The 23,249-nt window shown below is 34.5% G+C and overlaps 1 protein-coding gene and 2 long non-coding RNA genes across 5 annotated transcripts; 1 reads left to right on the plus strand and 2 right to left on the minus strand.

The window, feature by feature from the left end:
- The first annotated feature begins 327 nt into the window (after positions 1–327).
- Positions 328–4,011, plus strand: LOC114309220 (uncharacterized). The gene is made up of 3 exons (XR_014337477.1): positions 328–670; positions 1,766–2,496; positions 3,353–4,011. It is a non-coding gene; the product is annotated as an uncharacterized LOC114309220 (long non-coding RNA).
- Positions 4,012–4,062: 51 nt separating this feature from the next.
- Positions 4,063–8,259, minus strand: LOC114265036 (TMV resistance protein N-like). 2 transcript variants are annotated; one of them, XM_082882308.1, is made up of 3 exons: positions 7,932–8,255; positions 6,130–6,824; positions 4,063–4,861 (listed from the first exon to the last, which is right to left on the minus strand). In XM_082882308.1, the coding sequence occupies exons 2-3, from the start codon at positions 6,784–6,786 to the stop codon at positions 4,796–4,798; spliced, it is 723 nt and encodes a 240-aa protein (XP_082738434.1). In that variant the 5' UTR covers positions 6,787–6,824; positions 7,932–8,255; the 3' UTR covers positions 4,063–4,795. The 2 variants fall into 2 exon arrangements, with proteins under 2 accessions (XP_082738434.1, XP_082738433.1); XM_082882307.1 differs by having other exon boundaries at positions 6,130–8,259.
- Positions 8,260–10,440: 2,181 nt separating this feature from the next.
- LOC145796859 (uncharacterized) lies at positions 10,441–13,328 on the minus strand. 2 transcript variants are annotated; one of them, XR_014337474.1, is made up of 2 exons: positions 13,089–13,328; positions 10,441–12,540 (listed from the first exon to the last, which is right to left on the minus strand). It is a non-coding gene; the product is annotated as an uncharacterized LOC145796859 (long non-coding RNA). The 2 variants fall into 2 exon arrangements; XR_014337473.1 differs by having other exon boundaries at positions 12,978–13,328.
- Positions 13,329–23,249: the final 9,921 nt, after the last annotated feature.

The following is a 23,249-nucleotide window of genomic DNA, read 5'->3' on the forward strand; positions in this document are numbered from 1 at the left end:
TAGATAGCTCAATTATACTTTTCTCAAACAAAAAAAAAATAAAATCCATTGATTGATGTTCTTCTGACAAGCACAGATATCCTAGCATAATATGTGATAACCTAAATTTTCTGTGACAGGCAGCATGTCAGTCCTAGATTCCCAAAGTTGGTGGCTGACATGTTACCCCTTGATTAAGTCACATGAATATTAGGAGACCTTGTAATAATTGTTTATTACAAAGATAAAGAAAAAGTTAATGCTGTTTTGCATTTGTGGCTCAATCTTATTGGTATTCAACATAGATTTTGCTGATAGTTAACAATTATTTCTGGAAAATACTATTCTCACAGCCTTCTTGGTAGCATATACAGCCTTCTAATAAAGAAGGGACAATTTTCTCATTTGAGAAAGCAACCAAAGAAGCTGTGGTAATAAAGCATCACATCTTTTTTCCTTCACTTGTACTGGTGAGGAAAGTCTTATATGATATATGAATTATCTTCTACTTACATTCTCCATGAAAACAAATTTCATCACTCCAGTTAACAAATGTCTCTGTTGCGCCTGTCGCTCCCAGGATCGTCGAGAAGCGTTTCAAGTTTCCCAATTTCGCTGACCCCGATGTTTCCGCCGAAGACTTGGGTCACCATGCCGGCTACTACACAATTCAGCATTCTCATGCTGCTAGGTATTTTCAAATCCCTACAATTTCGATTTTTATTACTCATTTTTATGTCAATTTGTTTATATCTATACTATACTATACTAGTGGTGTGTGTGTGCTATTTTAGGTTATAAATTTTGATCTCAATCTGAATTTGGACTTCATTAGTTATAGGACGTTTTGATCTGGGCAATTACATGAAGATATTTTGGAAAGGAAAAAAAAATGTGACATCTACCTCAATTTTGGCCTTCCCTTTTAGAGAAAGGAAATTTTTAACATTGAGCAGTTTTCAACTCAATTTAACAAGCCTTTTTCCCACTAACATGGGATTGGTTACATGGATCCAATTTCTCCAGTTGGTCACAATCATATCCTCAATAAGTTTAAGTTGGTCTTGTCCATTTTATTACCTCAACCCAAATCCTCATAGGCCAATCTTTATTTATTTACCACTATCTGCATGGATCAAATCACTCCTTCTTATAGGCACTTTTGTTGGTCTATGATGCACATGACTATTATTACCATCTCAAAGGGCTTTCCCTTACCTTATCTTCAATTGAAGCAACTTCTAATTTCTTCCTAGTTGATTTGTTTCTTATTTTATCTTTTCTTATTGGTCCACTCATTCATCTCAACGTTCTCATTTCTACTCTACTCATTTTGTGAACATTCTTTTTTTAACCACTCAACATTCAGAACGACATATCATTGTAGGCCTTTTATAGTAATCCTATAATTCACCTCCTCCGTTTCCTTTATCCTGCATTAATTCTAATTTCATTGAGACAATTGTCCTCAATCTTTCCATTTTACGTTGTTGTTGTTGACCTACATCACCCTCAATATGGTCTTGGGACCTACTGCATAAAATAAAACATTAAGCATGACCCAAGAGGAGCTAAAATTGTTGCACGTTCTTGAGTAGAACTCAACCCCAAAAGCTAGCTTTTGAGGTGAGGGTGCCCTCACGATTATATACATAACATTACTTTAGAATTTGGCGGTGTGGGACTTTGTTTCACGAAAATGGCATGTTAACATTGAACAATTTCATAGCTACCTTTATTGAATAGCATGTGTTAGGTTTTCATTAGTCTTTTTATTGCACTGCAGGTTATGATGAATTCCATGAATGTTCCTTCCAAAAGAAGTACTCTGGAGAGGAAACTTGACAAACTTATACTCACTCTTTTTGGTGTTCTCTTCTGTATGTTTCTAATTGGGGCCATTGGCAGGTATGGCAATAGCTAGACTGTTCTCCATGTTATGATGTAACCAATGTGGAGCTTTCACTTTTCTTTTTTTAATTTCCCTTTCAATGACATTCTTTATGCTTAATGAAATTTTGTAGTGGAGTATCTATAAACAGCAAATATTACTTCTTGGGTCTTCACGGTCCAAATCTAACACCAGCTATGAACCCCAATAACGGACTTGACAAACTTATACTCACTCTTTTTTGTCTTCTTGTTATTGATGTTGTTTATTTCTTCTACAGGTTGCTTTTTTAAATATGTTTACCCTAATTACTTTGTATTCACCAATTATCCCCATTTCTCTTTATGTTTCAATTGAGGTAGGGATCACACTACTACAGTATTTGTTTTCCCAAACTGATCATTGATTTTTTGTTTTTAAGTATTCATTTCCTTTTTCTATTTTTAGACAATCAAATTTATACAATCCAATCAATATGTTAACAATGCAAAAAATTGACTCTTGTGATAGATGGGAAGTGCTTGATGTATGCACTAGACCCGAGTTTAAGAGTAATACTACTGAATTTGAGCTTGAATTGTAGTTCAGTAGTTTGCTGCCGAGTTTCTCCTTTACAGAAAGCACAGGTAAGGATTGTCATTGTGGTCCACCTGATATATATGAGTGAAATATGTTTTGTTGACAGTGAAAGGAGTATGTGACTTTATGATCTTTTATACTATGATTGAAGTATACTTTGAGTTTGAACTTATTAATGCAGTGTGCAATGCAAAAAATTTGCCATGCTTGGGCATTTTAAAAATAAAAAACCAAAAAAATCATTTTTACAGTTAATGGTATACGAATTCTAGTCTAAACTTTTAACGGCATGATAAGAAACATTTGCTAAATACCTCGTCAGTTGGTTTATTATTACAATGCTTGCTTCTTCTTCAATAAACAATATATTTGTTTAGCAAAGTAGCATATTGAAATCAAGGTTGGGAATTTAATTGGGTGGCAGGTTATACTCTTAGAAGCCCAACTGCTATAATTTATTTATTTATTTTTCAATTGATGATTATTATTTTTTCTTTTAAAACCAATTACAGCTCAGTTTGATAACATTTTCTGGAAGGGCTTCTTGTATTGATCACAAAGTTCTGAAAATTTTAAGAGGGTGTTAAGAAAAAAATTTGGATCAGGGCAACACACTGTTTGGTTTTTAGAGAAACCAACTTTGCATGGTTTAATGTGTCCTGTTTTCTGCCTATCTTGTAGTATGCTTTGTGAACTGTCATCTTACCTTCTCTTCTTTTCCAAACATAGCTCTACCCTGGTCAAAAGAATTGTAATCCAACTAGATGTTTGCGGGTTTTCCTAATAGCCCCTAACTTTGCTTTATTATCAACTATCAAGTGGATCTATTTGCTGGTTGAGTAGTCTCGACTCGAGTTTTACATATTTAAGGGTGAAATTGGAAAAACTTGATGCTATTTGCAGGTGACGAGACTAGTCAAGAAAGGTGCACAGAAAATAACACTTAGTATTGGTGATGGTGCCAATGATGTTAGTATGATTCAAGCCGCTCATATTGGTGTTGGAATAAGTGGTATGGAAGGAATGCAAGTAGTTATGGCTAGTGATTTTGCAATTGCTCAGTTCCGTTTTCTTACAGATTTACTTCTTGTGCATGGCCGATGGTCATATCTCAGAATATGCAAGGTTCTAATTTTCTACCTTCATAGTTTATTTTTCTTTTCATTTCTCTACCTAGACTTTTTCATGCTTAAAAATTCTTGATTGCACGTTGTGTCCTATTTCATTTACAAGAATCTTACATTGACTTCGATTCAATTTTGGTACACCTTCCAAACTGGGTTTTCTGGTCAGAGATTCTATGACAATTGGTTTCAGTCTTTATATAATGTTATTTTCACAGCCATGCCTGTGATTATGGTTGGACTTTTGAGAAGGTACTTGCATTCTTTCTATTTAATGTTGATTTATAATGTGATTTTTTGTGCCATTGATTTGGATTAATGATTTCATTGTGGAAAGCCCCTAGTATTTGTATAATGCCAATTTAGAGTATTTACACTTCGATTTAGAGTATTTACGTGTAGAGCATCTCCGATCCTTGCTCTTTTTCTTTTATTTTTTCTTTTCTTCTTTTTCTCATTCTCATGCGTCTAGAATAGAAACACAAAAGATTTTCACATAATAGGGTGTGAGACCCCACCCTTCGTCTCACGTGTCACATGTGTCCCATTCTGTAAGTAATCATCTGTACACTTGGATTTACAAGTGAGAAAATAAGGTAAGAAATAAGATTACAGATATAGCATTGCTTAACAATAAAACATGAATACCAACCAACTCAACAGCAGGAAGGACAAAGGAAGAACAATGAAGAGAAGAACAAATGAATTTCCGTCTCTTTGTTTCCTCTCTGGCTTTTCTCTTTCAACTTCAAAAATGGGGTCCAAGGTCTGTTTATCTTCTTCAGAAGATCCCATGAACGTCATTAATTTCTGCGATACAGACTGCTGACCTTCACGCATGAAATTTTCGTCACCGACATAATCATCATCATTTTCAAATACCAGATGAATCCCACACTTCTTCAGGTGAACCCCCTCGACAGGAGAAGGGTTCTGCGTTGCCACTCGTATCTTGTCACCGTCTTTCAAAAACAAAACCAATGGAGTATGATTTTCATATCGGCACAAGTAAAAATGATCTTCATCTGTCTTTGGCACTCCTAAAAGCGGTGCAGTATTGAATATTGGTACGTTCAATCTGAGGATCGTTATTAGAATACCTGCTACTACAGGGGATTGATCTCTTAGATCATCTTTGTATGGAATGGTCGATAGAGACAACAATACCTACAATTACAGCTTTGATCACACGGTTTTTGGGCTTTGAGTAAGAAACCTCGTCTCAAGTAAACCAATCTGGGATTTCGCTTCCAGGCACGCATAAACTGTTCAAATTCCTCAAAGCAAGCTGCATTTATAAAGTCCCATAACACATTCTATTTCTGATCTGATACGTATGTTAATTACTCCACTCATAATCAGGATTATCTACTATATTTTCTGTAATGTGATCTTCTGTGGTGATCCAACAGTTGAGGTTTAAAGTTGAAATAAAAAAACATCATTTTGGAATGTGTAATTCTAGTTATTTTACCTCAGTTTTAAACTTTGCCACTAGTTTATGTTTTTTGCAATGGGTCATGTTGTGGTAAAAAACCCAGCAAGATCATGGCAAAATCTTTGCACAGCCAACCCATATTCCATTCAAAATATTTTTATTTATTTATTTTAATTTTGAACATAATAATACTCTTATACCAAAGACCAAAAAGCAATCCTAAGAAACAAAAGAAAAAAAAAGATCTAAGAGTATAGAAACCAAACACAAAATTGAATACAAGAAAATACATGAATCTTGTAAACTCTCTTTCATCCATATATTTTGTGTTTGGTTCTTAAGAAATTCCTACTTTGAAGACGTTTTTCGCTTAAAAATGTGATTTTGTACTCCCAAGTAAGAAACTTGTAGTAACCCACTTTTGTCCAAGAAGAATTTCGCTCTCAATTGAGTAGAACCTCATAAAAATCTCACAAAAACAAAAGAAAAAAACTCAAACTTATTCTAATTGTTTCTATTCATATACTTAACAAAGACAATTTGTAATTGACATTAATCTTAATATTTATTTATATTTGAACACACATTAAATTAAGTAGAAAAAAATAATTGTTAAATATATTTATATATTTACTATATAAATTATATACACACTCCCATAGGGGTTGCCAACTTTATAAACTTCTATATGCCCTTGTTCCCTCTGCCTCTGCTCCCATCTCCACCACCACTTCATGCAAACTAAGGTTCGGTTCTATGCCTGATTTTTATCTTCCTAGACTTTTTCAAATAAAATAAAAGTACCAGAAAAATAGTTCCTTCGGTAAATATAGCTTATGTTGAATTAGGACATAAAAGTTGAAAAGAATCTGAATATCCAAATGGGATATCAACAGAAGAATGATTATTTGATTACTTACATTGAAAAAGGATTCAATGGTATTTTGTCTATGAAAAGCTCGAAGTTTGAACAAGAAGATTTATTTAACGTAGATAATAATAGTCATTGGTCAATGATAAATCTACACAATCTTACAAATATATGACAGGGAATGTGTGTGTGTGTGTGTGTGTGTGAGAGAGAGAGAGAGAGAGAGAGAGAGAGAGAGTGAGAGTACCTTATCAAGTTTTGACTTTACCACTGAAGAGCAAGAACTGCAACCACTCATGTACAGCCATCTCAAGGACTTCAAACGTTCAAGATCTAGAATACCCGTTAGTTTCTCACAGTTTGCAAGGTTCAGGTTTTGTAAATTCTCCAGATTTGATATATCGGATATACTTTCCAATGCAGTACAGTTTGCAGCATTTAACTCTATCAAACTTGAGGGAAGTGGGGGAAGAACTTTGAGATATTTACAGTGGGACAGTACAAGCTTTTCGAGAATGGAAAGTCCACTTAGACTACAAGGAAGACAGGAAAAATCATTGTGACTGAGATTCAAAAGCACTAAAGACGACAGTTTTTCAATATCATCAGGTATTTTCCCAGCTATTTTCCATGCACGGGCATCAAATTCTTCTAACAAGGAAAGATTTGAGAAAGAAGATGGAAGCTCTATATTTTCAGCATTCTGAGATACTTCATGGTCAGGCTTCTTCGCCATTTTCAATATCATCAGTCTTGAGAGCATGCCAAAATTTTCAGGTAATTTTGTCACTGCTGTTTCCTCCATTAGCAAGTGGTGGAGGGACTTCAAATTCCCAATTGAAGCGGGCAGTCTGCAAAGCTTTGTACATTTATTCAACCTTAACATGATAAGATTTTCCAACATCCCTATAGATTCTGGCAGCTCTGTTATGGCAGCATTCACTATGATCAATGTAGAAAGAGTTAACACACATCCAATTGATTCTGGCAATGATCTAAGAGATCTACAATTTCTCATCTCAAGCTTCTCAAGAGATTTCAAGCCATCGACCTGATCTGGCAGATCTATGATCGATGTCCCATCTAATAGTACCTAACACGTGATAACATGTGCCTACAAATTTGCAAATCTTCATTCTCATTTGGCACTTTTGATTTGCCAATTGGAACCATCAAATTGTAAGTTATATTGATTTTATTCATGATAAATGAAGATGTTTTTTTTAAACTGAACATGTTTTTTTTTTAGAAAAAACATTTAAATTGTTATTAAAATATTAAAAAATATATTCACTGAAAAATAAAAATGATATATAATGGTCAAGTGTTTCTAAACTTGAGTGTACATGGTTAAATGGAGGGTGTAAAGAATTGTTTTTCGGGTATAAATAGAAGCACCTCACACATAATAAAAATAAAGAAGATAATAAAAACTCCAAAGAGATGAGAACAGTATAAAGGTTTATTTTGAACCAAAAGGGAAAATCCAATGAAATCATATTGTTGATTAAGAGAGTACGAAATACTGCAGGCAAGGAAAACAAACTAATCAAAAATAAGTTGTTTTTCCTAATCAATAACAGTAAGTGATCAATGAAAGTATGTTATTATTGGTTTGGGCATATTATCAAACACATGGTGAGCAAAAGATAAAATTGTAGCAAAACAACAAAACAAAGACAATACATAGGGGCTGAGCCAAATATTAAATAGAATTGGGGCAATAACAAGTATCAATCTAATATAGAAGCATAGAAATCAAGTAATGACATCTCCATAGAAGACAAAGAAACAGCAAAGTGAAAGCAATTAAAGGAATGTGAATATGACTAAGAACCGACGTTAATTTTGAATGAGAACAAATATCAGATATTCATTCTTTACGATTACGATTTTGAAATCAAAGCCCCAATGGCACAACTATCTTGGGTGGCTATGGATAATAATTTTGACTGATAAAAAAAATTAATAACAGATATTCAATGGTTAGGGTTTTGAAATCAGAGCACCAATGGCACATTTAGATGAAGCTTAGAGTTAGCAACAAACCTGAACTACGAAAAAGAGTTCTCGGAAAAATTCGATTCGACTGGAAGGGAAGGGAAAAGACGATGACTAGGTCTTTGGTCACAAACCCATGGTGGAGACGTCCAGAGAGTGAGAGCTTGTGAAGAAGATGTCGACATGGCTGAAGCCCGGATCGCCGACGAGGCTGGTGGTCCTTGGAAGCTTCGGCTATGGCGGAAGAGAAGAGGGAAGAGAACAGGGAGGAGAAGAGCCAACAGGAGGCCAAACACGACTGATTCAATTTTGTTTCTCCTTCTAACCGGCTACACCGGTTGCCTATTTGAGAGTTAAATTATTTAAGTAATTTAGTTATGACCTGGTTATGAGGTAGTATGGTATAAATAAATAACTGAATATAATTAAGTTATGAGTTAATATAATAGTGATTATGACTAATATGGTATCGGTTATGACATAAAATCATATAAGTTAATAACTAAATGTATGGTACAACTAAATGTACCATAGCATCACCCTTTTTTGAGACATGTACAATACCTAATGTAAAGGAATTAAAATTCTTTGAGGTGTTTCATAAGAGTAGATTGTTGTACCAGATTCAAAGCACTAGAACATTCCCATTATTATAAATTTTCAATTCATTTAGCTTCATATGTATTTTTACTGTCTCCCATAAAATCAATTGATGTTAAAGAATGCTTCAGTACGTGTTTTTAAAGCATTTGTACGCATGAAGCGACATTGTGTACTTAACAATGTACCCGTTTGGTAGAACTTTATAACTTATAATTGTGAATATAAGCTGATTTTTTACTTATAAATTAATATTCTCCTCCTTCACTCAAAAAATAAGTTAATTTTTGACTTAGAAAAAGATATAAGCTGTATTGTTAAGCTGAACTAAACACATCAAAATAACTTAAATTAAGCTATAAGCTGAAAATAAGCCCTACCAAACAGGGTCAATCTCTCCTTTACAATGACACATGAATTCATGATTACTTGACTTTTGAAATAAGAAGTTGCTTCACTGCCTTTTATAATATTCAACGTCATATTCGCAAACTGTGTTTAGAGTAATTGTAGAGACTAACATTGTACACTCAACACATTCTTTTCTCCAATGCGATTATTCATTGATATGACCATAGAACTAAACGCAAAAACTATAAGTGGAATAAATTGACTGAAATATTCTGTTTAATAATGGGTCTCACTATTTTGTATGATCAAAATTATCTTTTATGTGATTGGTTATGCTTTTAAACCTATATCCCTAAACTTATCAAGCAATGATAAATTTCATGAGCTAAGACAAATATTAATTATTTTTGAGATCATCAATCTTCATAACAAAGGATGTGTTTGTTCCTCTAGGAAGGTTGAAGAGACTTATTCGAATCTTATTACAATATAAGAGTTTTAGGAATTGAACTTTTGTTGGTGTTTGTGTCTCCCGTGGTAAATACACCAACACTTTTTGTCTCCAAATGTAAAAATGTTGTCATAAAAACAATTTGGAGATAAATTCATGTTGTCACTAAAAAGTCGTCCAAAAAAAACTTTTAGCGACAAATTTTGAAAATATCACTAATAAATGCATTTTCAAAGACAAATTAATTTAGTGCCAAAAAAGTTTTTTTTTTTTTTTTGAAAAAAATTGTCTAAAAACTATAGTAATTCATCAGTAAATATCTAATTTTACAATAATGATACTTTTGACAACTAAAATGTTTCGTTTCTACAAAGTAATTTTATCTTTAAATCTTTATCTCGAAAACCTTAATTTATTGTATTAATTTTAAATACATTTTCCTTGCTGTAATGAGACATTTTTTTATTTTTTTACAACCACTGACTTGCAAGAGCTATTCAAGATTTGTTGGTCTTTTTGGTTTCAAATACTTGACAGCATGATCAGAATTTGGAGAAGTTGACACTACAAAAAAATTGACTTTTTGCGACGGTAAAATACCGTCGCTAATACTGCTACTGCCGTCGCTAATACTTTTTGCGACGGCAAAATAACTTTTTGCGACGGCAAGAGGGGGGTCGCAACTGCAGGGGTTGCAAAAGAGTTTTTGCGACGGTAAGTGCCGTCGCTAATGTTTTGCGACGGCATTTTTACCTTTTTGCGAAGGTACCGTACAGTTGCTAATAACGTTTGAAATTTCTTATTTTTTTGCGACGGCCCTATTTTACCGTCGCTAAAAACGTTATTTGAGACGGCAAAAAACACCGTCGCCAATAGTCTTTTTTTTAAAAAAAACACTGTTTTTTGCGACAGGTGGTGCCGTCGCAAAAAGTATAAAAAAAAATGAAATTTTCTATTTTTTGCGACAGTGTAATGCCGTCGCAAAAAATATTAAAAAATAATAAAATTTCTATTTTTGCGACATATAATATCGTCGCAAAAAGTAAACCCTGTAACAAAATTAATAAAAATATTAAAATTTTCAATTTTTTCCGACGGTGGTGCCGTCTCTCTCTCTAAGAGCTAATTATTTACATTCCATTCACAAAAACATCATAACAGAAAATAAAAATAAAAATTAATCAAACCATCAAATTCAATATTTTACAAAGACCAATTAAATTGTACATGTTCATAAAAACATATTTAAATTATAAAATTCACCCAAATCCTAAAAAAAATAAAATAATAAAATAAAATCTAAAAGAAACATATTTAATTGAATGTCAGACTCTCTAAGTGACTGAGAATCTACAGGAGGATTTGATTTTGCTGTTGCTGTGAGATTAATCCTGGGGGATCCAACATCTGAATCATCACCTCCAAAAGCCTAAATGAACAAAAAAACAAACATAATAATGAGGAAATAACAATGTCAGACCTGGTTAAATGTCTAAATAATAAAGAACAAATCACATTTTTTAAAGAAATAAACGAATGTTAAAAACAAATTATTACATTTTAAATAATTGTTGTTTCTATTCTTTGATCTGTGAAACTATTCAGCTAATCATTCAGCTCATATAATCTCTAAAGTGAGCACTAAATCCCTAGTCTTCCTCTTATTTAGTTTCTCAACCAAACCTGATCTTAAGGTACTGTTCTGAAGGCACTGTTCACAGCATCCCAAAGGACCCAAACAGTCCTTTCCTTCTTTGTTCAATTAATTCTCCAATAGAACAAAGGAAACAATGAAATGATATAGGGTATCCAGTAACTTCATGGAGTCCTAGTAGCATGAGTAGAAGTATTCATTAGTTTTGCACACCTTACAACAAGATTGGAGAAAGGAAATGAAACACCAAAAGCAACAAATTACAATGATCCAGATTCCAAAAATCACAAATCCCTACAAACCAACAATCTGGTAGCACGGTTCCCACCAAAAAGCGAAGTTCTAATTATTTGTAGTGGAAATACAAGCTCAAAATAGAGTGCTACGATTATTACTTTTTATCCATTTCTTTTTTTATTATAAAAAATGTGGAAAGGAAGTGCTATCATTCAAGGAACAACAGCATTTTGACAACATTAAGGAAAGAACAAGGTGGGTGGAATAATGTATGACTATTTTTCTTGCACTAGAATAAAATAAATATATTTTATAGACATAAATTGGAAAAAAGCGCACACCCACACACACACACACACATATATATATATATATCCTTCAACCTATAAATCTTGGTGATTGAAAACTTAACCCAAAGAGGTAAAAACTGTTCCCTAAATCAGCACTGTGCAAAGAGGCAGAGTAGTCAGTAGACCATCTTCCTATACTGAGTGGCAGTGGGTGCATGATTTGGTTCTTTCCAATGCAATTACTTACAAAGCATGAAGTATTTTGTTGGCCCACAACGTAAAGATAGGAAACATACCCTTCTGTCCCAATATGGAAGAAAGCAGACAAAACCATAGACTGGAGTAATGGTTGATACCAAAATAACATTGAGACCAGTAAACAACAATAGTGCTGAAATCTATTGAGACCAGTAACCCACTGTCCACACACTGAAATCTATTCAAATAATGTGTAGCTATGAGGAGAGTGTTATGATAAGATAGTGGTATTACAAGATAAGATGGAATAGCAAAAAAATAAAAATGAATACATTCAGGAAACTTAGAAGAAGCAGTCAGTGGCATGGCATCAATCAAAGATCAAAGGAAAGAAAAATGTCTAAAAAGATATGGTCAAGTACAGCATAGATCAATTACCACATGTACAAAAGAGGAGTGAACATGGGCTTTTAACAAAGACAGACTCAACTCAAGTGCAATGATCAATGGAACTGGGAAAACACACATCAGTAATAGATTAATATCTGTATTCCTCTTTTGTAAAAAACAAACACTCACAGAACCTGTACTGTACAGAACCACAACCATTCAAAAAGATGAAGTCAATGTTGATTAATGTGATGGACCAACAAACATTTTTGTGTAATGTTCACACTTATTTATCATTTATATTAACTTATATTTCATTCACTTTTATTTTATCTCACCTTTTACATGCTATTCAACAGAAACTTCCAAGAATCACAGAGAGAGCCTCAATCAACATTTGACTCCATATATGCTGCTGGTTGGACCATCAAGCAAACTCCAGACAATGCTCAGTCAACATTAGCCTCCATGAACTAGCGACAAATGCTACCCAAGACAAACAGAAAAGTTAGTATTTGTATGGGACTCCCTGGCTTACAATTCTCCATATTCCAAGCTGTAACTAAGCTGGACATTATTTTTCATTTTTTAATAGATAAAATTAGTAGCTTACAATAGATAAAAATATCAGTACACATAAAAGAAAAGATAAAAAAGTTCATTTCATGGTATATAACACAATATTACGGATATGCTATTGAATATGTGATTATCATAACAGTGATGTTAACTGGATCAAAAATTGAAGGCAGGGGAGCCGTGCTTAGTGCATCTGCTTAGCTTACAATTAATCAAAACGTAAATGGCTATATTCAGAATTTTCTAAAAATCAAGAACAACAATTGAAATTATAATAACACCAGGAATTCAATGTTAGGTATGAGCTGACAAAAGCAAATTAGATGAAATAAAAGGAAAATTACCAAACCAAACATAAAGATCTTCTCTATCAATTACAGTGAAGTAAATGGAATTGAGATCTGAATCAGAAAAGGGGAATTGGGTCTCTTATAGCAGAGGGAGATTAGACTGACCATTTTACGCCAAGGAGGCCTCTGTTGAAGAGTTGATTCAAAAGCGACATTTAACCCTCAACCAAGACGATCGATAAAGCTTTGATTGATTGTTGATAGCAGATTGATCGATCAATCTCATAAAGCTAATGTGGGTTTTTCTTCTAGTTACAGATGCAAAGAGGCTGGTATGAGTAGCAGTACTAGGCAGATCTGTATGGGAAAAACAGATGAAGAAAAAAAAACAGATCATATATATATATATATATATATGTAACAGATCAAAAACCCCCTATATACACTCACAGATGTATATATATATATATATATGTGTGTGTGTGTGTGTGTGTATGAAAACCCCCTATATCCGAAATCCCGACACAGAGAGAGAGAGAGAGAGAGAGATACCCTTTGAAATCGGCGGTGATGGAAGATCGCCGGTGAGGGAGGAGTGGCGGTGAGGGGCGAGCAACCGTCAACGTCGTTTGTGAGAGAGAGAGAGAGAGAGGGGGAGGCAGCAGCGGCGGTAAGGGAGGAGGATCGACAGTGAGGTACGAGCGACGGTGAGGGAGGATCGGGAGTGAGGGAGGATCGGCGGTGACGGATGATCGGCGCCGTCGTTGTGTGAAAGAGAGAGAGAGGAAGGCGAAACCCTAGATGGAGAGAGAGACAGAGAGCGAGCAGGAGGAGAGGAGACGGCTTGTTGTGTTTGTGTTGTGTGTGTTCTCAAACAAAACCCTACACACACACACACACACACACACACAAATATGTTATAGTTAATGAATTTTTTATTAAAATAAAAAATTATTAAAATAATTTTTATAGTTGATGAATTCTTTTTTTTCATTTGGTAAAGTTAAAAATTTATTTGTTTTATATTTATTTTAATGAATAAAAAATTGTTTTTTTTTATTTGGTAAAAGTAGGAATAATATTTTTCATTAAAATAAAGTTAATTTTTTGTGGTCAATGAAAAAGAGAGAAGATAGATGAGAGAAGAGATAAATGAATGAGAGACACAGAGAGAGAGAGTCAAATAGACAGAGAGAGAGAGAGAAGAGTGATGAATAAGAGAGAGAAAGAAAAGAGAGAGAAGAAGATGAAAAAATGGGTGAAAAGATATAGACAAAGAGAGAGACAGAGAGAGAGAGAGAAAAAAAAAGAGCGAAAATAGATAAATAAGAGAGAGAGACAGACAGACAGAAAGAGATGAGCGAGAGAGCGAGCGAGAAAAAAATAAGAGAGAGAGAAGAGAGACAGAGAGAGAAGATATATGAAAGAGATAGAGAGAAGAGAGATGGACGAGAGACATAGAGAAAAAGAGAGAGATAGACAGACATAGAGAAAAAGAGAGAGATAGACAGATAGAGAAGACGACTTTTCTAAATTTTTGCTGATATTTCTTCACCATACCCTCCATCCTCACCTACCCAAGAGACGACGGGTGTCGGAGGGAAAGTCGGAGGGAGGAAAGAGAGGGTAGTCGAAGTTGAGAGAGGAGAGAGAGAACCAGAGGTTTCGCCATTTGTGAGAGAGACAGGTGGTTCGAATGGCATCAAGAGTGGGGAGAAATGAGAGGATGAGGAGGAGGATGAGGTCCGGGAAGTCATTTAGGTTAGGAACGGTGGTGGAGAGAGAAAGAGAGAGAAACAAAAGAGTGAGAGACAAACAAACAGACACAGAGAGAGAAAGAAAGAGAGAAAAGTGATAAGTGAGAGAGAGATAAAGAGAGAAAGAGATATAGAGAGACATATAGAAAAATAGAGAAAAACAAAATATGAGAGAGACATATAGAAAGAAAGCGAAAAGAGATGAACGAGAGAGAGAAGAGAGATGAGCGAGAGAAACAGAGAGAGAAAAAAGAGATGAGCGAGAGAAACAGAGAGAGAAAAGAGATGAGAGAGATAGAGAGAAGAGAGATGAGCGAGAGAGACATAGAGAGAAGACAAATGAGAGAGATAGAAAGAAGAAAGATGAACGAAAGACACACAGACAGACAGACAAACAGACAGAGAAAGAAGAGTGATGAGTGAAAGAGAGAAAGAGAAGAGTGGTGGTAGTTAAATGGCATTTGCAGTAGTGGTAAATGTGGTAGAGAAGATGGGTGGTGAGAAAGAGAGATGAGTGAGAGACGAATAGAGAAAAGAGATAGAGAGACAGAGAAAGAGACAGAATGATGAGCGAGAAAGAGACAAAGTGGTCGCTAAAAATGCATTTTCTTGTAGTGGATCGATAAATCGAAAAGGAGCTCAATAAATAAAGAAGACAGATAATTCAAAACTCTTTTCAAAACTTAATTCAAATCAATTTTTTAAATATTTTAAAAATATTTTAATTTTGTGAGAGACAGATAAAGAAGAGAGATAGAGAGAGAGAGAGAGACAGAGATAGAGTGATGAGCGAGAGAGAGAAAGATAGACAAAGTGGTTGCTAAAAGTGTATTTTCTTATAGTGGATCGATAAATCGAGAAGGAGCTCGATAAATAGAGAAGATGGGAGTAAGAGAGTAAACAAGGCGAACATAGTGAGGGAAAAATAGACAAGTAGACAGAGAGAGAGTGAGAGAAGAGTGATGAGTGAGAGAGAGACAGGAAGAGAGAGATAGACAGAAAAAGAGATAGAGAGAGAGAGAGGGATGGAGAGATAGAAAAAGAGAGAGAAACAAGAGATAAGCGAGAGATAGACAAAAAGAAAGAGAAATAGAGCGAAAAGAGATGAGCGAGAGAGAGACACAGAAAAAGAGAGAGACAGAAAGAGAAGAGAAATGAGCGAAAGAGATAGAGAGAGATAGAAAGATAAGAGAGAGAGAGAGAAAAAAAAGAAATGAGAGAGATTGAGAGAAGAGAGATAGGTGAGAGACACAGAGAGAATGAGAGAGAGAAACAGGCAGACATAGAAAGAAGAGTGATAAGTGAAAGAGATAAAGAGAAGAGAGAGAGAGATAGAGACAGAGAGACGGGAAGATGAAAAAATGAATGAAAAGAGAAATGGTATATCAAAAGAGTAAGACGACATTGTTTTTTTTAATTTTTTTTTGCGACAGAAAAATACCGTTGAATTTATTCAAACCATTTTGTGACTGTATATATATGAAGCTATCTCAAAACCACAATCACTATGCTAGGTTAGAGTTTTCCAAAAACTCTTTTGAGAAAATTAAACTTTCTTGTTTTCCGTGTTATATTGTTTTTACTGAATTTTTTAAATATTTTAAGTATTTTTTAAAATTTTTAGACACACCTAACATAAATACACCTAAAAATTAAAAAAATTGTAAAAAAAATCTTTTAAAAATTCACTAAATACCAAAAATACAATAATTCAATACATTTTTTTGTATTTTTTATGTATTTATTAATTTTTAAAAATATTTTTTCATAATTTTTTTATTTTGTAGATACATCTAAGTAAGGTACATCTAAAAAAATATTTAAAATTTTAAAAATATTCACTAAAAAAAAAACACGAAAGTCACTTTTTGTGACGGCAGAAAATGCCGTCTCAAAAAAACAGAGTATTTGCGACGGCACCATTTACCGTCTCAAAAAAGCAGAGCATTTGCGACGGCACTATTTGCCGTCTCAAAAAATGAGAGTATTTGCGACGGTATTTAGTGCCGTCGCAAATGCTCTGCTTTTTTGAGACGGCAAATGATACCGTCACAAATACTCTGCTTTTTTGAGACGGCATTTTCTGCCGTCGCAAAAAGTGACTTTTTGAGACGGCAAGTGTGCCGTCGCAAATAATTCCGTCTCATATACCCAGTTTTCTTGTAGTGTGAGGAGGGATTTGTTTTCTAATTTATTCTACCAAGTTGACATAGATAACATATAATCATTAACAAAACAAACGTAAATTGTGAGTAAGTTGATCTTCACGTCATCTCCAACACTCCAACGTTGTATATTGAATCAGCCTGCACATATTGATGACATCTTCTTTGTCCTTCCTTGAGGTTTGACATTTAGGTATGGATTAATTTATTTGGTCACCCATAATTGGTTCACTCATTGGGTTCTTGAAAATTAGACTGAAATAACTGACTCATTTGATCGGAGATAGTCGGTGGTTGGTCCTCTAATAGGGCTCACGAAAGAATAAAGTTGGGAACTCTAGGAAAAAAAAAAGTTCTAGAGGAGTTCTAATGAGTATAGAACCCATATGTGATGTAATATGTGAGTGTTTTTTTTTTTTTTTTTTTTCATCATTGCCACATCACTAGAGTTCTCTTCATTGTTGGCTCACGAAATTAAGACCAATCATTACTGATAATGTGTGTACATTATTTTCCATTAGGAAAAGGGAAATTGATAAAACTAACTACTTACTGAGTTAATAATACTGTGGATTTGGAGCTATTGTATAAATGAAAGAAAACAATAGAAATGCAATTTTTAAATGTTATATTTTATGTTTTGTTTTACTTTTTTAAGTGTCAACACACGAACCCCTTTGTATGGAGATAGACTAATGAACAAAGGGAATCAACCTTACATGCTATAAGAAGAACCATGGATATTTTATAATACTGACAACAGCATGCTTAGCATAATGGTTGGGCATCATTTGTTAGAATTTTGAACTTAAAAAATCAATTATGATAATGAGGGAAGAGTGTTTTTAAATTATATAAATGTAAGTCAATTTGAATGTCTTTAAGAAATTGATGAGGAACAAACCTCCAAACCTATATGTGTAGCCAAAGCGCTGAACATTTTTTTAGGGTAAATTCCGCTAGTAGTTTTTGTACTTTAATCTTTGCAATTTTAATTGACAATTGACATGATTTTGATCATAAATTTATGATTTTATTTCAATTCAGTCTAATTAATTATATCTATTAGTATTTTTTTGTAAAAAAAATATATATATAAGTGACATATGTAATATTTTTTACAATAAAATTATAAATTTACTAAATTCAGTGAGTTAATCTCAACAAATTTTCTTGTCAAAAACACTAACAGCATTATTAATTGGACCAAAATGACACAAAATTTAAAATTAAAATTAAGCCAATTAAAAGTGAAAAAATCAAAATAACACAAAAGATAAAATATAAAAACTACTAGTATAATTTGTCTTTTTTTTTATCCCTTCATTATTTAATGGTCATTATTATTAATTGTGACCTTTAGGCCTCGTTTGGGAACAGACTATTTTAGTAACTTTTTGACTTTTTAGTTCAAATATGAGATTAAAAAAAAAATTTATAAGTTTGGAATAACTCTTTAGTTTTTTACAAAAAGATGTGCAAAAAGTAGAGACAAAAAAATAATCTTCAACTTTTTGATATAGGTTATAAGTTTTTTAAATTTTTTAGCAACTTTTTAACTTTTAGGCTAAAACTATTACTTCCTAAACGAGGCGTTAGATGAACTCCTAAATGATAGTTGGATTGAGAAAGTGCTGGAAATTATATTTTTTGGATAGTGAGACGCACAAAAAATAAATAAAATGGACTCAAGGTAAAAAGTTGATCCGCTAGACTACCCAACATTTAACTGATAAATTGTAAATTATATTCTATGGTTCTTCAAATTAAAATTTCAAAGCACTTCTGTCTTGACCACAACCCGTCCCTATAGATTAGGGTCATAACCGGCTAGTAATTAAGGGACTACCTGCGGCCTCAGACCAAATAAAACATATATTCTCAGAGTTAAGGGGCCAAAACGGAAGCAAACTTATGAATTGTCCATAGAGCTGTGCTTACATAGCTTAACCAAACATTCTTATATACTCATAATAACTCACACCATAACCACATTCACAAAAAGTATGTCATTCATACATCTAGGATTATTCAACTAGCATTAACAAAAATTCAGATTCTATACATGGTCGGTCAAGGTCGTACAACATGACCACAAAAAGGCTCCAAGAGTAATAAAACAAAAGCAAAGCCTCTGCATGAGGCGACCTTGGATGACCTCACAAAACTTGGTTTCTCAACGCTCACTGGGACTGGGGTTAGACATCCCGCTGCTCACCTACATACATATAAATATAGAGTGAGCTGATGCCCATTCAATAATACCAGAGTAAAGAGGTTAATGAATGAGATTCTTTCATGAATAAGTCATACGTATAATTTAAACATTTGAACTACCAGTTCCACTTGTATCAAATGCATAGACTGTAATGTACGGAAAGACCTTGAGTCCAACACATTATATCCATGTACAAAACGACCTCAGGTCCATGTCATATCTAGGTACAAAACGACCTCAGGTCCATTGCACTCAAAACGACCTTGGGTCCACATGTACAAAACGACCTCGGGTCCAATACTCATTCATAGACCAACTTTAGGTCTAATGGATCCATGTACCAAGGATCACCGGTCCTCCTTATCACATCACAAAACGACCTCGGGTCCAACATTCTCATATTCATGGTGATGCGCCTTTAATCATGGTCGCATCTGTATTCACACCCAAAACGACCTTTGGTCCAATCAGTTCTTTATTCAAAATGACCTTTGGTCCATTTATCAATTATGCAAAACGGCCTTCGGCCCAATCTACATCTTTATCAAATATACTAAACAGCCTTAGGCCCATTTTCCATTTTCACAACATTCATTTTGCAGGTACGAACGGATAGAATACTTATTCATAGTACAATTTCACAAATTTAGAAATTACCACGTTGGCAACATTTAGGAAGTAATGCGTATACAAAAATATCTTTACTAAGATATTACTCACAGTGATCGGCTTGATGATTTGCCCTCGTGCTTGACCCTACACATTTCATAAACATAACGGGTCACGAACGAGTTTAATCCATTCTTAATTCATACATCCCTCTTAGGCTTCTTTCTTATCCTTTTAACTCATTTATAATGTTCAATGCATGCCCAAGAATGCTTAGAAGTGAAAGAGAACAGAAAATAAAACCTAAGTCAACTTTACAAAATTTCTGAAATAGGGTTCCCCGCTCGAGCGTGGCTTATGCCGCTCGAGCGGACCCCTTTGGTTTGCAAAAGTGTTGATTGCCTCATTTTTACGCTCGAGTGTGACTTCGAACGCTCGAACTAGAAGTCAAACTACACGGCTTGGCGCTCGAGAGTGAATTTCCCCGCTCAAGCGGACATCAAAGTCTGCAAAACTGCTGGGAACCAGCATTTCACGCTCAAGCGGCCATTACTCCGCTCGAGCGGACATGCTGAATTCTGGGTTTTCTAACAAGCCGTTTGAGCTTCAAACTTGCTTTCAAACTGATGTAATTTCCATATTATGGCTCATACTTCACATACTCATCCTCTAACATGATACAACTAGAAAGTTACAACATTATGAAGCCCAATTCTCATGAATCAATTTCATGCATGCTCAAATTACACCAAACTTACTTCCAACACATCAAATTCATGTATTCAAAACACGCACCTTTATGAATTGTTCTTGCATGTGGGATATAACCTCTATTCTCAACTTAAATGGTAAAAATGTGATCAAAAGCATGAACTTCAATCAAGATTCAACATGAATTATATACTTTATGCTCAAATATGCAAATTCATGGCAATTTCTTACATGCATGCCTTCATTGACCTCAAATTCACCAAATTCAACTTCATTCATTTTCTTGATTACCATTTAACCTTGAATTCATACAATTACAACTTATACTCATAAATCTTTGCTCAATTACTCACCTAGGAGCTTTAATCCTCACAATTGTAGCTAAATCTTGAGTTGATCTTCAAAATCTTCAAGTTTCTTGCTCAAATCTCCAATTGCCTTCACTCTCTCACTCTAACCGACCCTTTCTCTCTCTCTCTCTAGAGGAATTTTAGATTTTATGAGTTCATAGGGAGTGAGATTAAGTGTAATATGGCCCTTATATAATCTCTCTTAATTAAATTTGGTTAGGCAAAGTAATTGAGCTTAATTAATCGTTCTAAATCTAATTATTTTGATTCGAGTCAATTTCTAATTAAATTTCACCATAGGCTCTAAAAATTACGCCAATTACAATCAATTTCGATTTCTGTGGCCGATAAGGACTTCAATTTAAATTCTAAAGCAGATAATCAAACAGATTTTCCTACAGTGAACAAATAGAAATTTAAAACCACATATATTCATATAAATAGCACTCAAAATCATATCAAACACATAATCACAATCATAATTCAGATTAATTAGCATAATACAGACCAGGATTATCACAGTCTTCCCTCCTTTAGGAAGTTTGGTCCTTCAAACTTATTTTACCTTCGTCAGGAAACAAATGTAGATAGCGTAGCCAGATCTTCTTCTTCCAATGTAGCGTCCATCCCATAGTGTTCTCTCCATTCCACTTTCACCACCGGGATGGACTTGCTTCTTAACTGTTTCACTTGCCGGTCAATGATTCGTTCCAGCCATTCTGCGTATTCTATATTTTCATCAAGAGCTATCCGACGATAATCAATTACATGAAACGGATCCCGAAGATAACCTCTCAACATCGACACATGAAACACATTATGGATTTGCTCGTATCCCGGTGGCAAAGCAACTCTATAAGCAACTAGACCAAGTTTTTCCAGAATCTGAAACGACCCAATGTAACGAAGCGACAATTTCCCTTTCTTACCGAACCTTACTTGGCCCTTCATTGGAGTTACATAGATAAACACATGGTCACCAACCTCATACTCGAGAGGTCTTCTTCGAACATCTGCATAATCCTTTTGTCGGTCCTGAGCTGTTTTGAGCATTTGCTTAATAGTTTTGATCTTCTCAGAAGTATCTTGCATAATTTCAGGCCCAAGAAGAGCCATATCCTCGACTTCTGTCCAACAAATTGGTAATCTACACCTTCTACCATACAAAGCCTTGTATGGTGCCATACCGATGCTGGAGTGGAAGCTGTTATTGTATGCAAACTCTGCTAATGGCAAATAATCTTCCCAACTCCCTTGAAAATCCAAAGCACACATTCTGAGCATGTCTTCTAAAGTCTGTATGGTCCGTTCTGATTGTCCATCTGTTTGTGGATGGAATGCAGTACTGAATCTCAATTCTGTTCCCATAGCCTTTTGCAGACTTTTCCACAATCTAGACACAAACTTCGGATCTCTATCCGAGACAATGGATATTAGAACCCCGTGTAAACGAACAATCTCATCAACATATATAGTAGCCAGTCTATAAGCATCAAATGTAGTTCTAACAGGTAGAAAATGTGCAAATTTAATCAGTCTATCAACTACAACCCAAATAGAATTCATACCTCGACGAGTTCGAGGTAGACCAACGATAAAGTCCATAGTTACATATTCCCACTTCCATTCAGGCATAGAGAGAGGTTGAAGTAGACCGCCTGATTTCTGATGTTCAGCTTTAACTTGCTGACATTGAAGGCACTTGGACACATATTTTGCAAATTCTTTCTTCATTTTAGGCAACCAATAACTTTGTTTCAAATCCCGATACATTTTATAATTGCCCAGATGCATAGCAAATGCTGACTTGTGAGCTTCATCTAAAACTCTTTTCTTTAGTTCCGGAATATCTGGGACACCAATTCGGTTTCGAAACCTTAACACTTCACTTTCAATGCTGAATTCTGATTTTGAACTTGTCTCAAATTCATCGATCACTTTCTTGAGGAATTCATCCTCTTTTTGTTTCTGTTTAATCTCATTAATGATTGTTGGTTCGGCTGAAATAGTAGCAATCAATCCGTCCTGTTCACACAATACCACTTCAATCCCGAACTTCTCAAAATCTTGCAAGATTTCTTTCTGTTCGGTAAGTAAGTAAGCCAGATTCCCCATTGATTTTCTGCTCAAGGCATTAGCAACTGTATTGGCTTTCCCGGGGTGATATTGAATCTCAAGATCATAGTCTTTTATCAATTCAAGCCATCTCCTCTGTCGCATGTTCAACTCTTTCTGCGTAAAGAAGTATTTCAAACTCTTGTGATCCGTGTAGACTTCACATTTTGCCCCATACAAGTAATGCCACTAGATTTTTAAAGCAAATATGACTGCGGCCAATTCTAAATCATGTGTTGGGTAGTTCTTCTCGTGTGGCCTCAACGGCCGGGAGGCGTAGGCAATCACCTTTCCATTCTGCATTAATACGCAACCCAAGCCTTTTTAAGATGTATCATTGAATATCACAAAGTTTTCTGTACCTGATGGTAGTGTCAAAACTGGTGCAGTGGTCAATCTCG

Source organism: Camellia sinensis, chromosome 8, assembly GCF_055761805.1.
Source record: "Camellia sinensis isolate YWXY chromosome 8, ASM5576180v1, whole genome shotgun sequence".
NCBI lineage: Eukaryota > Viridiplantae > Streptophyta > Magnoliopsida > Ericales > Theaceae > Camellia > Camellia sinensis.

Bases quoted from the DNA above. Each gene is read 5' to 3' on its own strand.
- LOC114265036 (XM_082882307.1), bottom strand. From the start codon at position 6,900: ATGAGAAATTGTAGATCTCTTAGATCATTGCCAGAATCAATTGGATGT. The intron at 4,862-6,129 runs GTACTCTCACTC...TTATAAATGCAG, and splicing joins TAAAGTCAAAACTTGATAAG to CTTGCTTTGAGGAATTTGAA.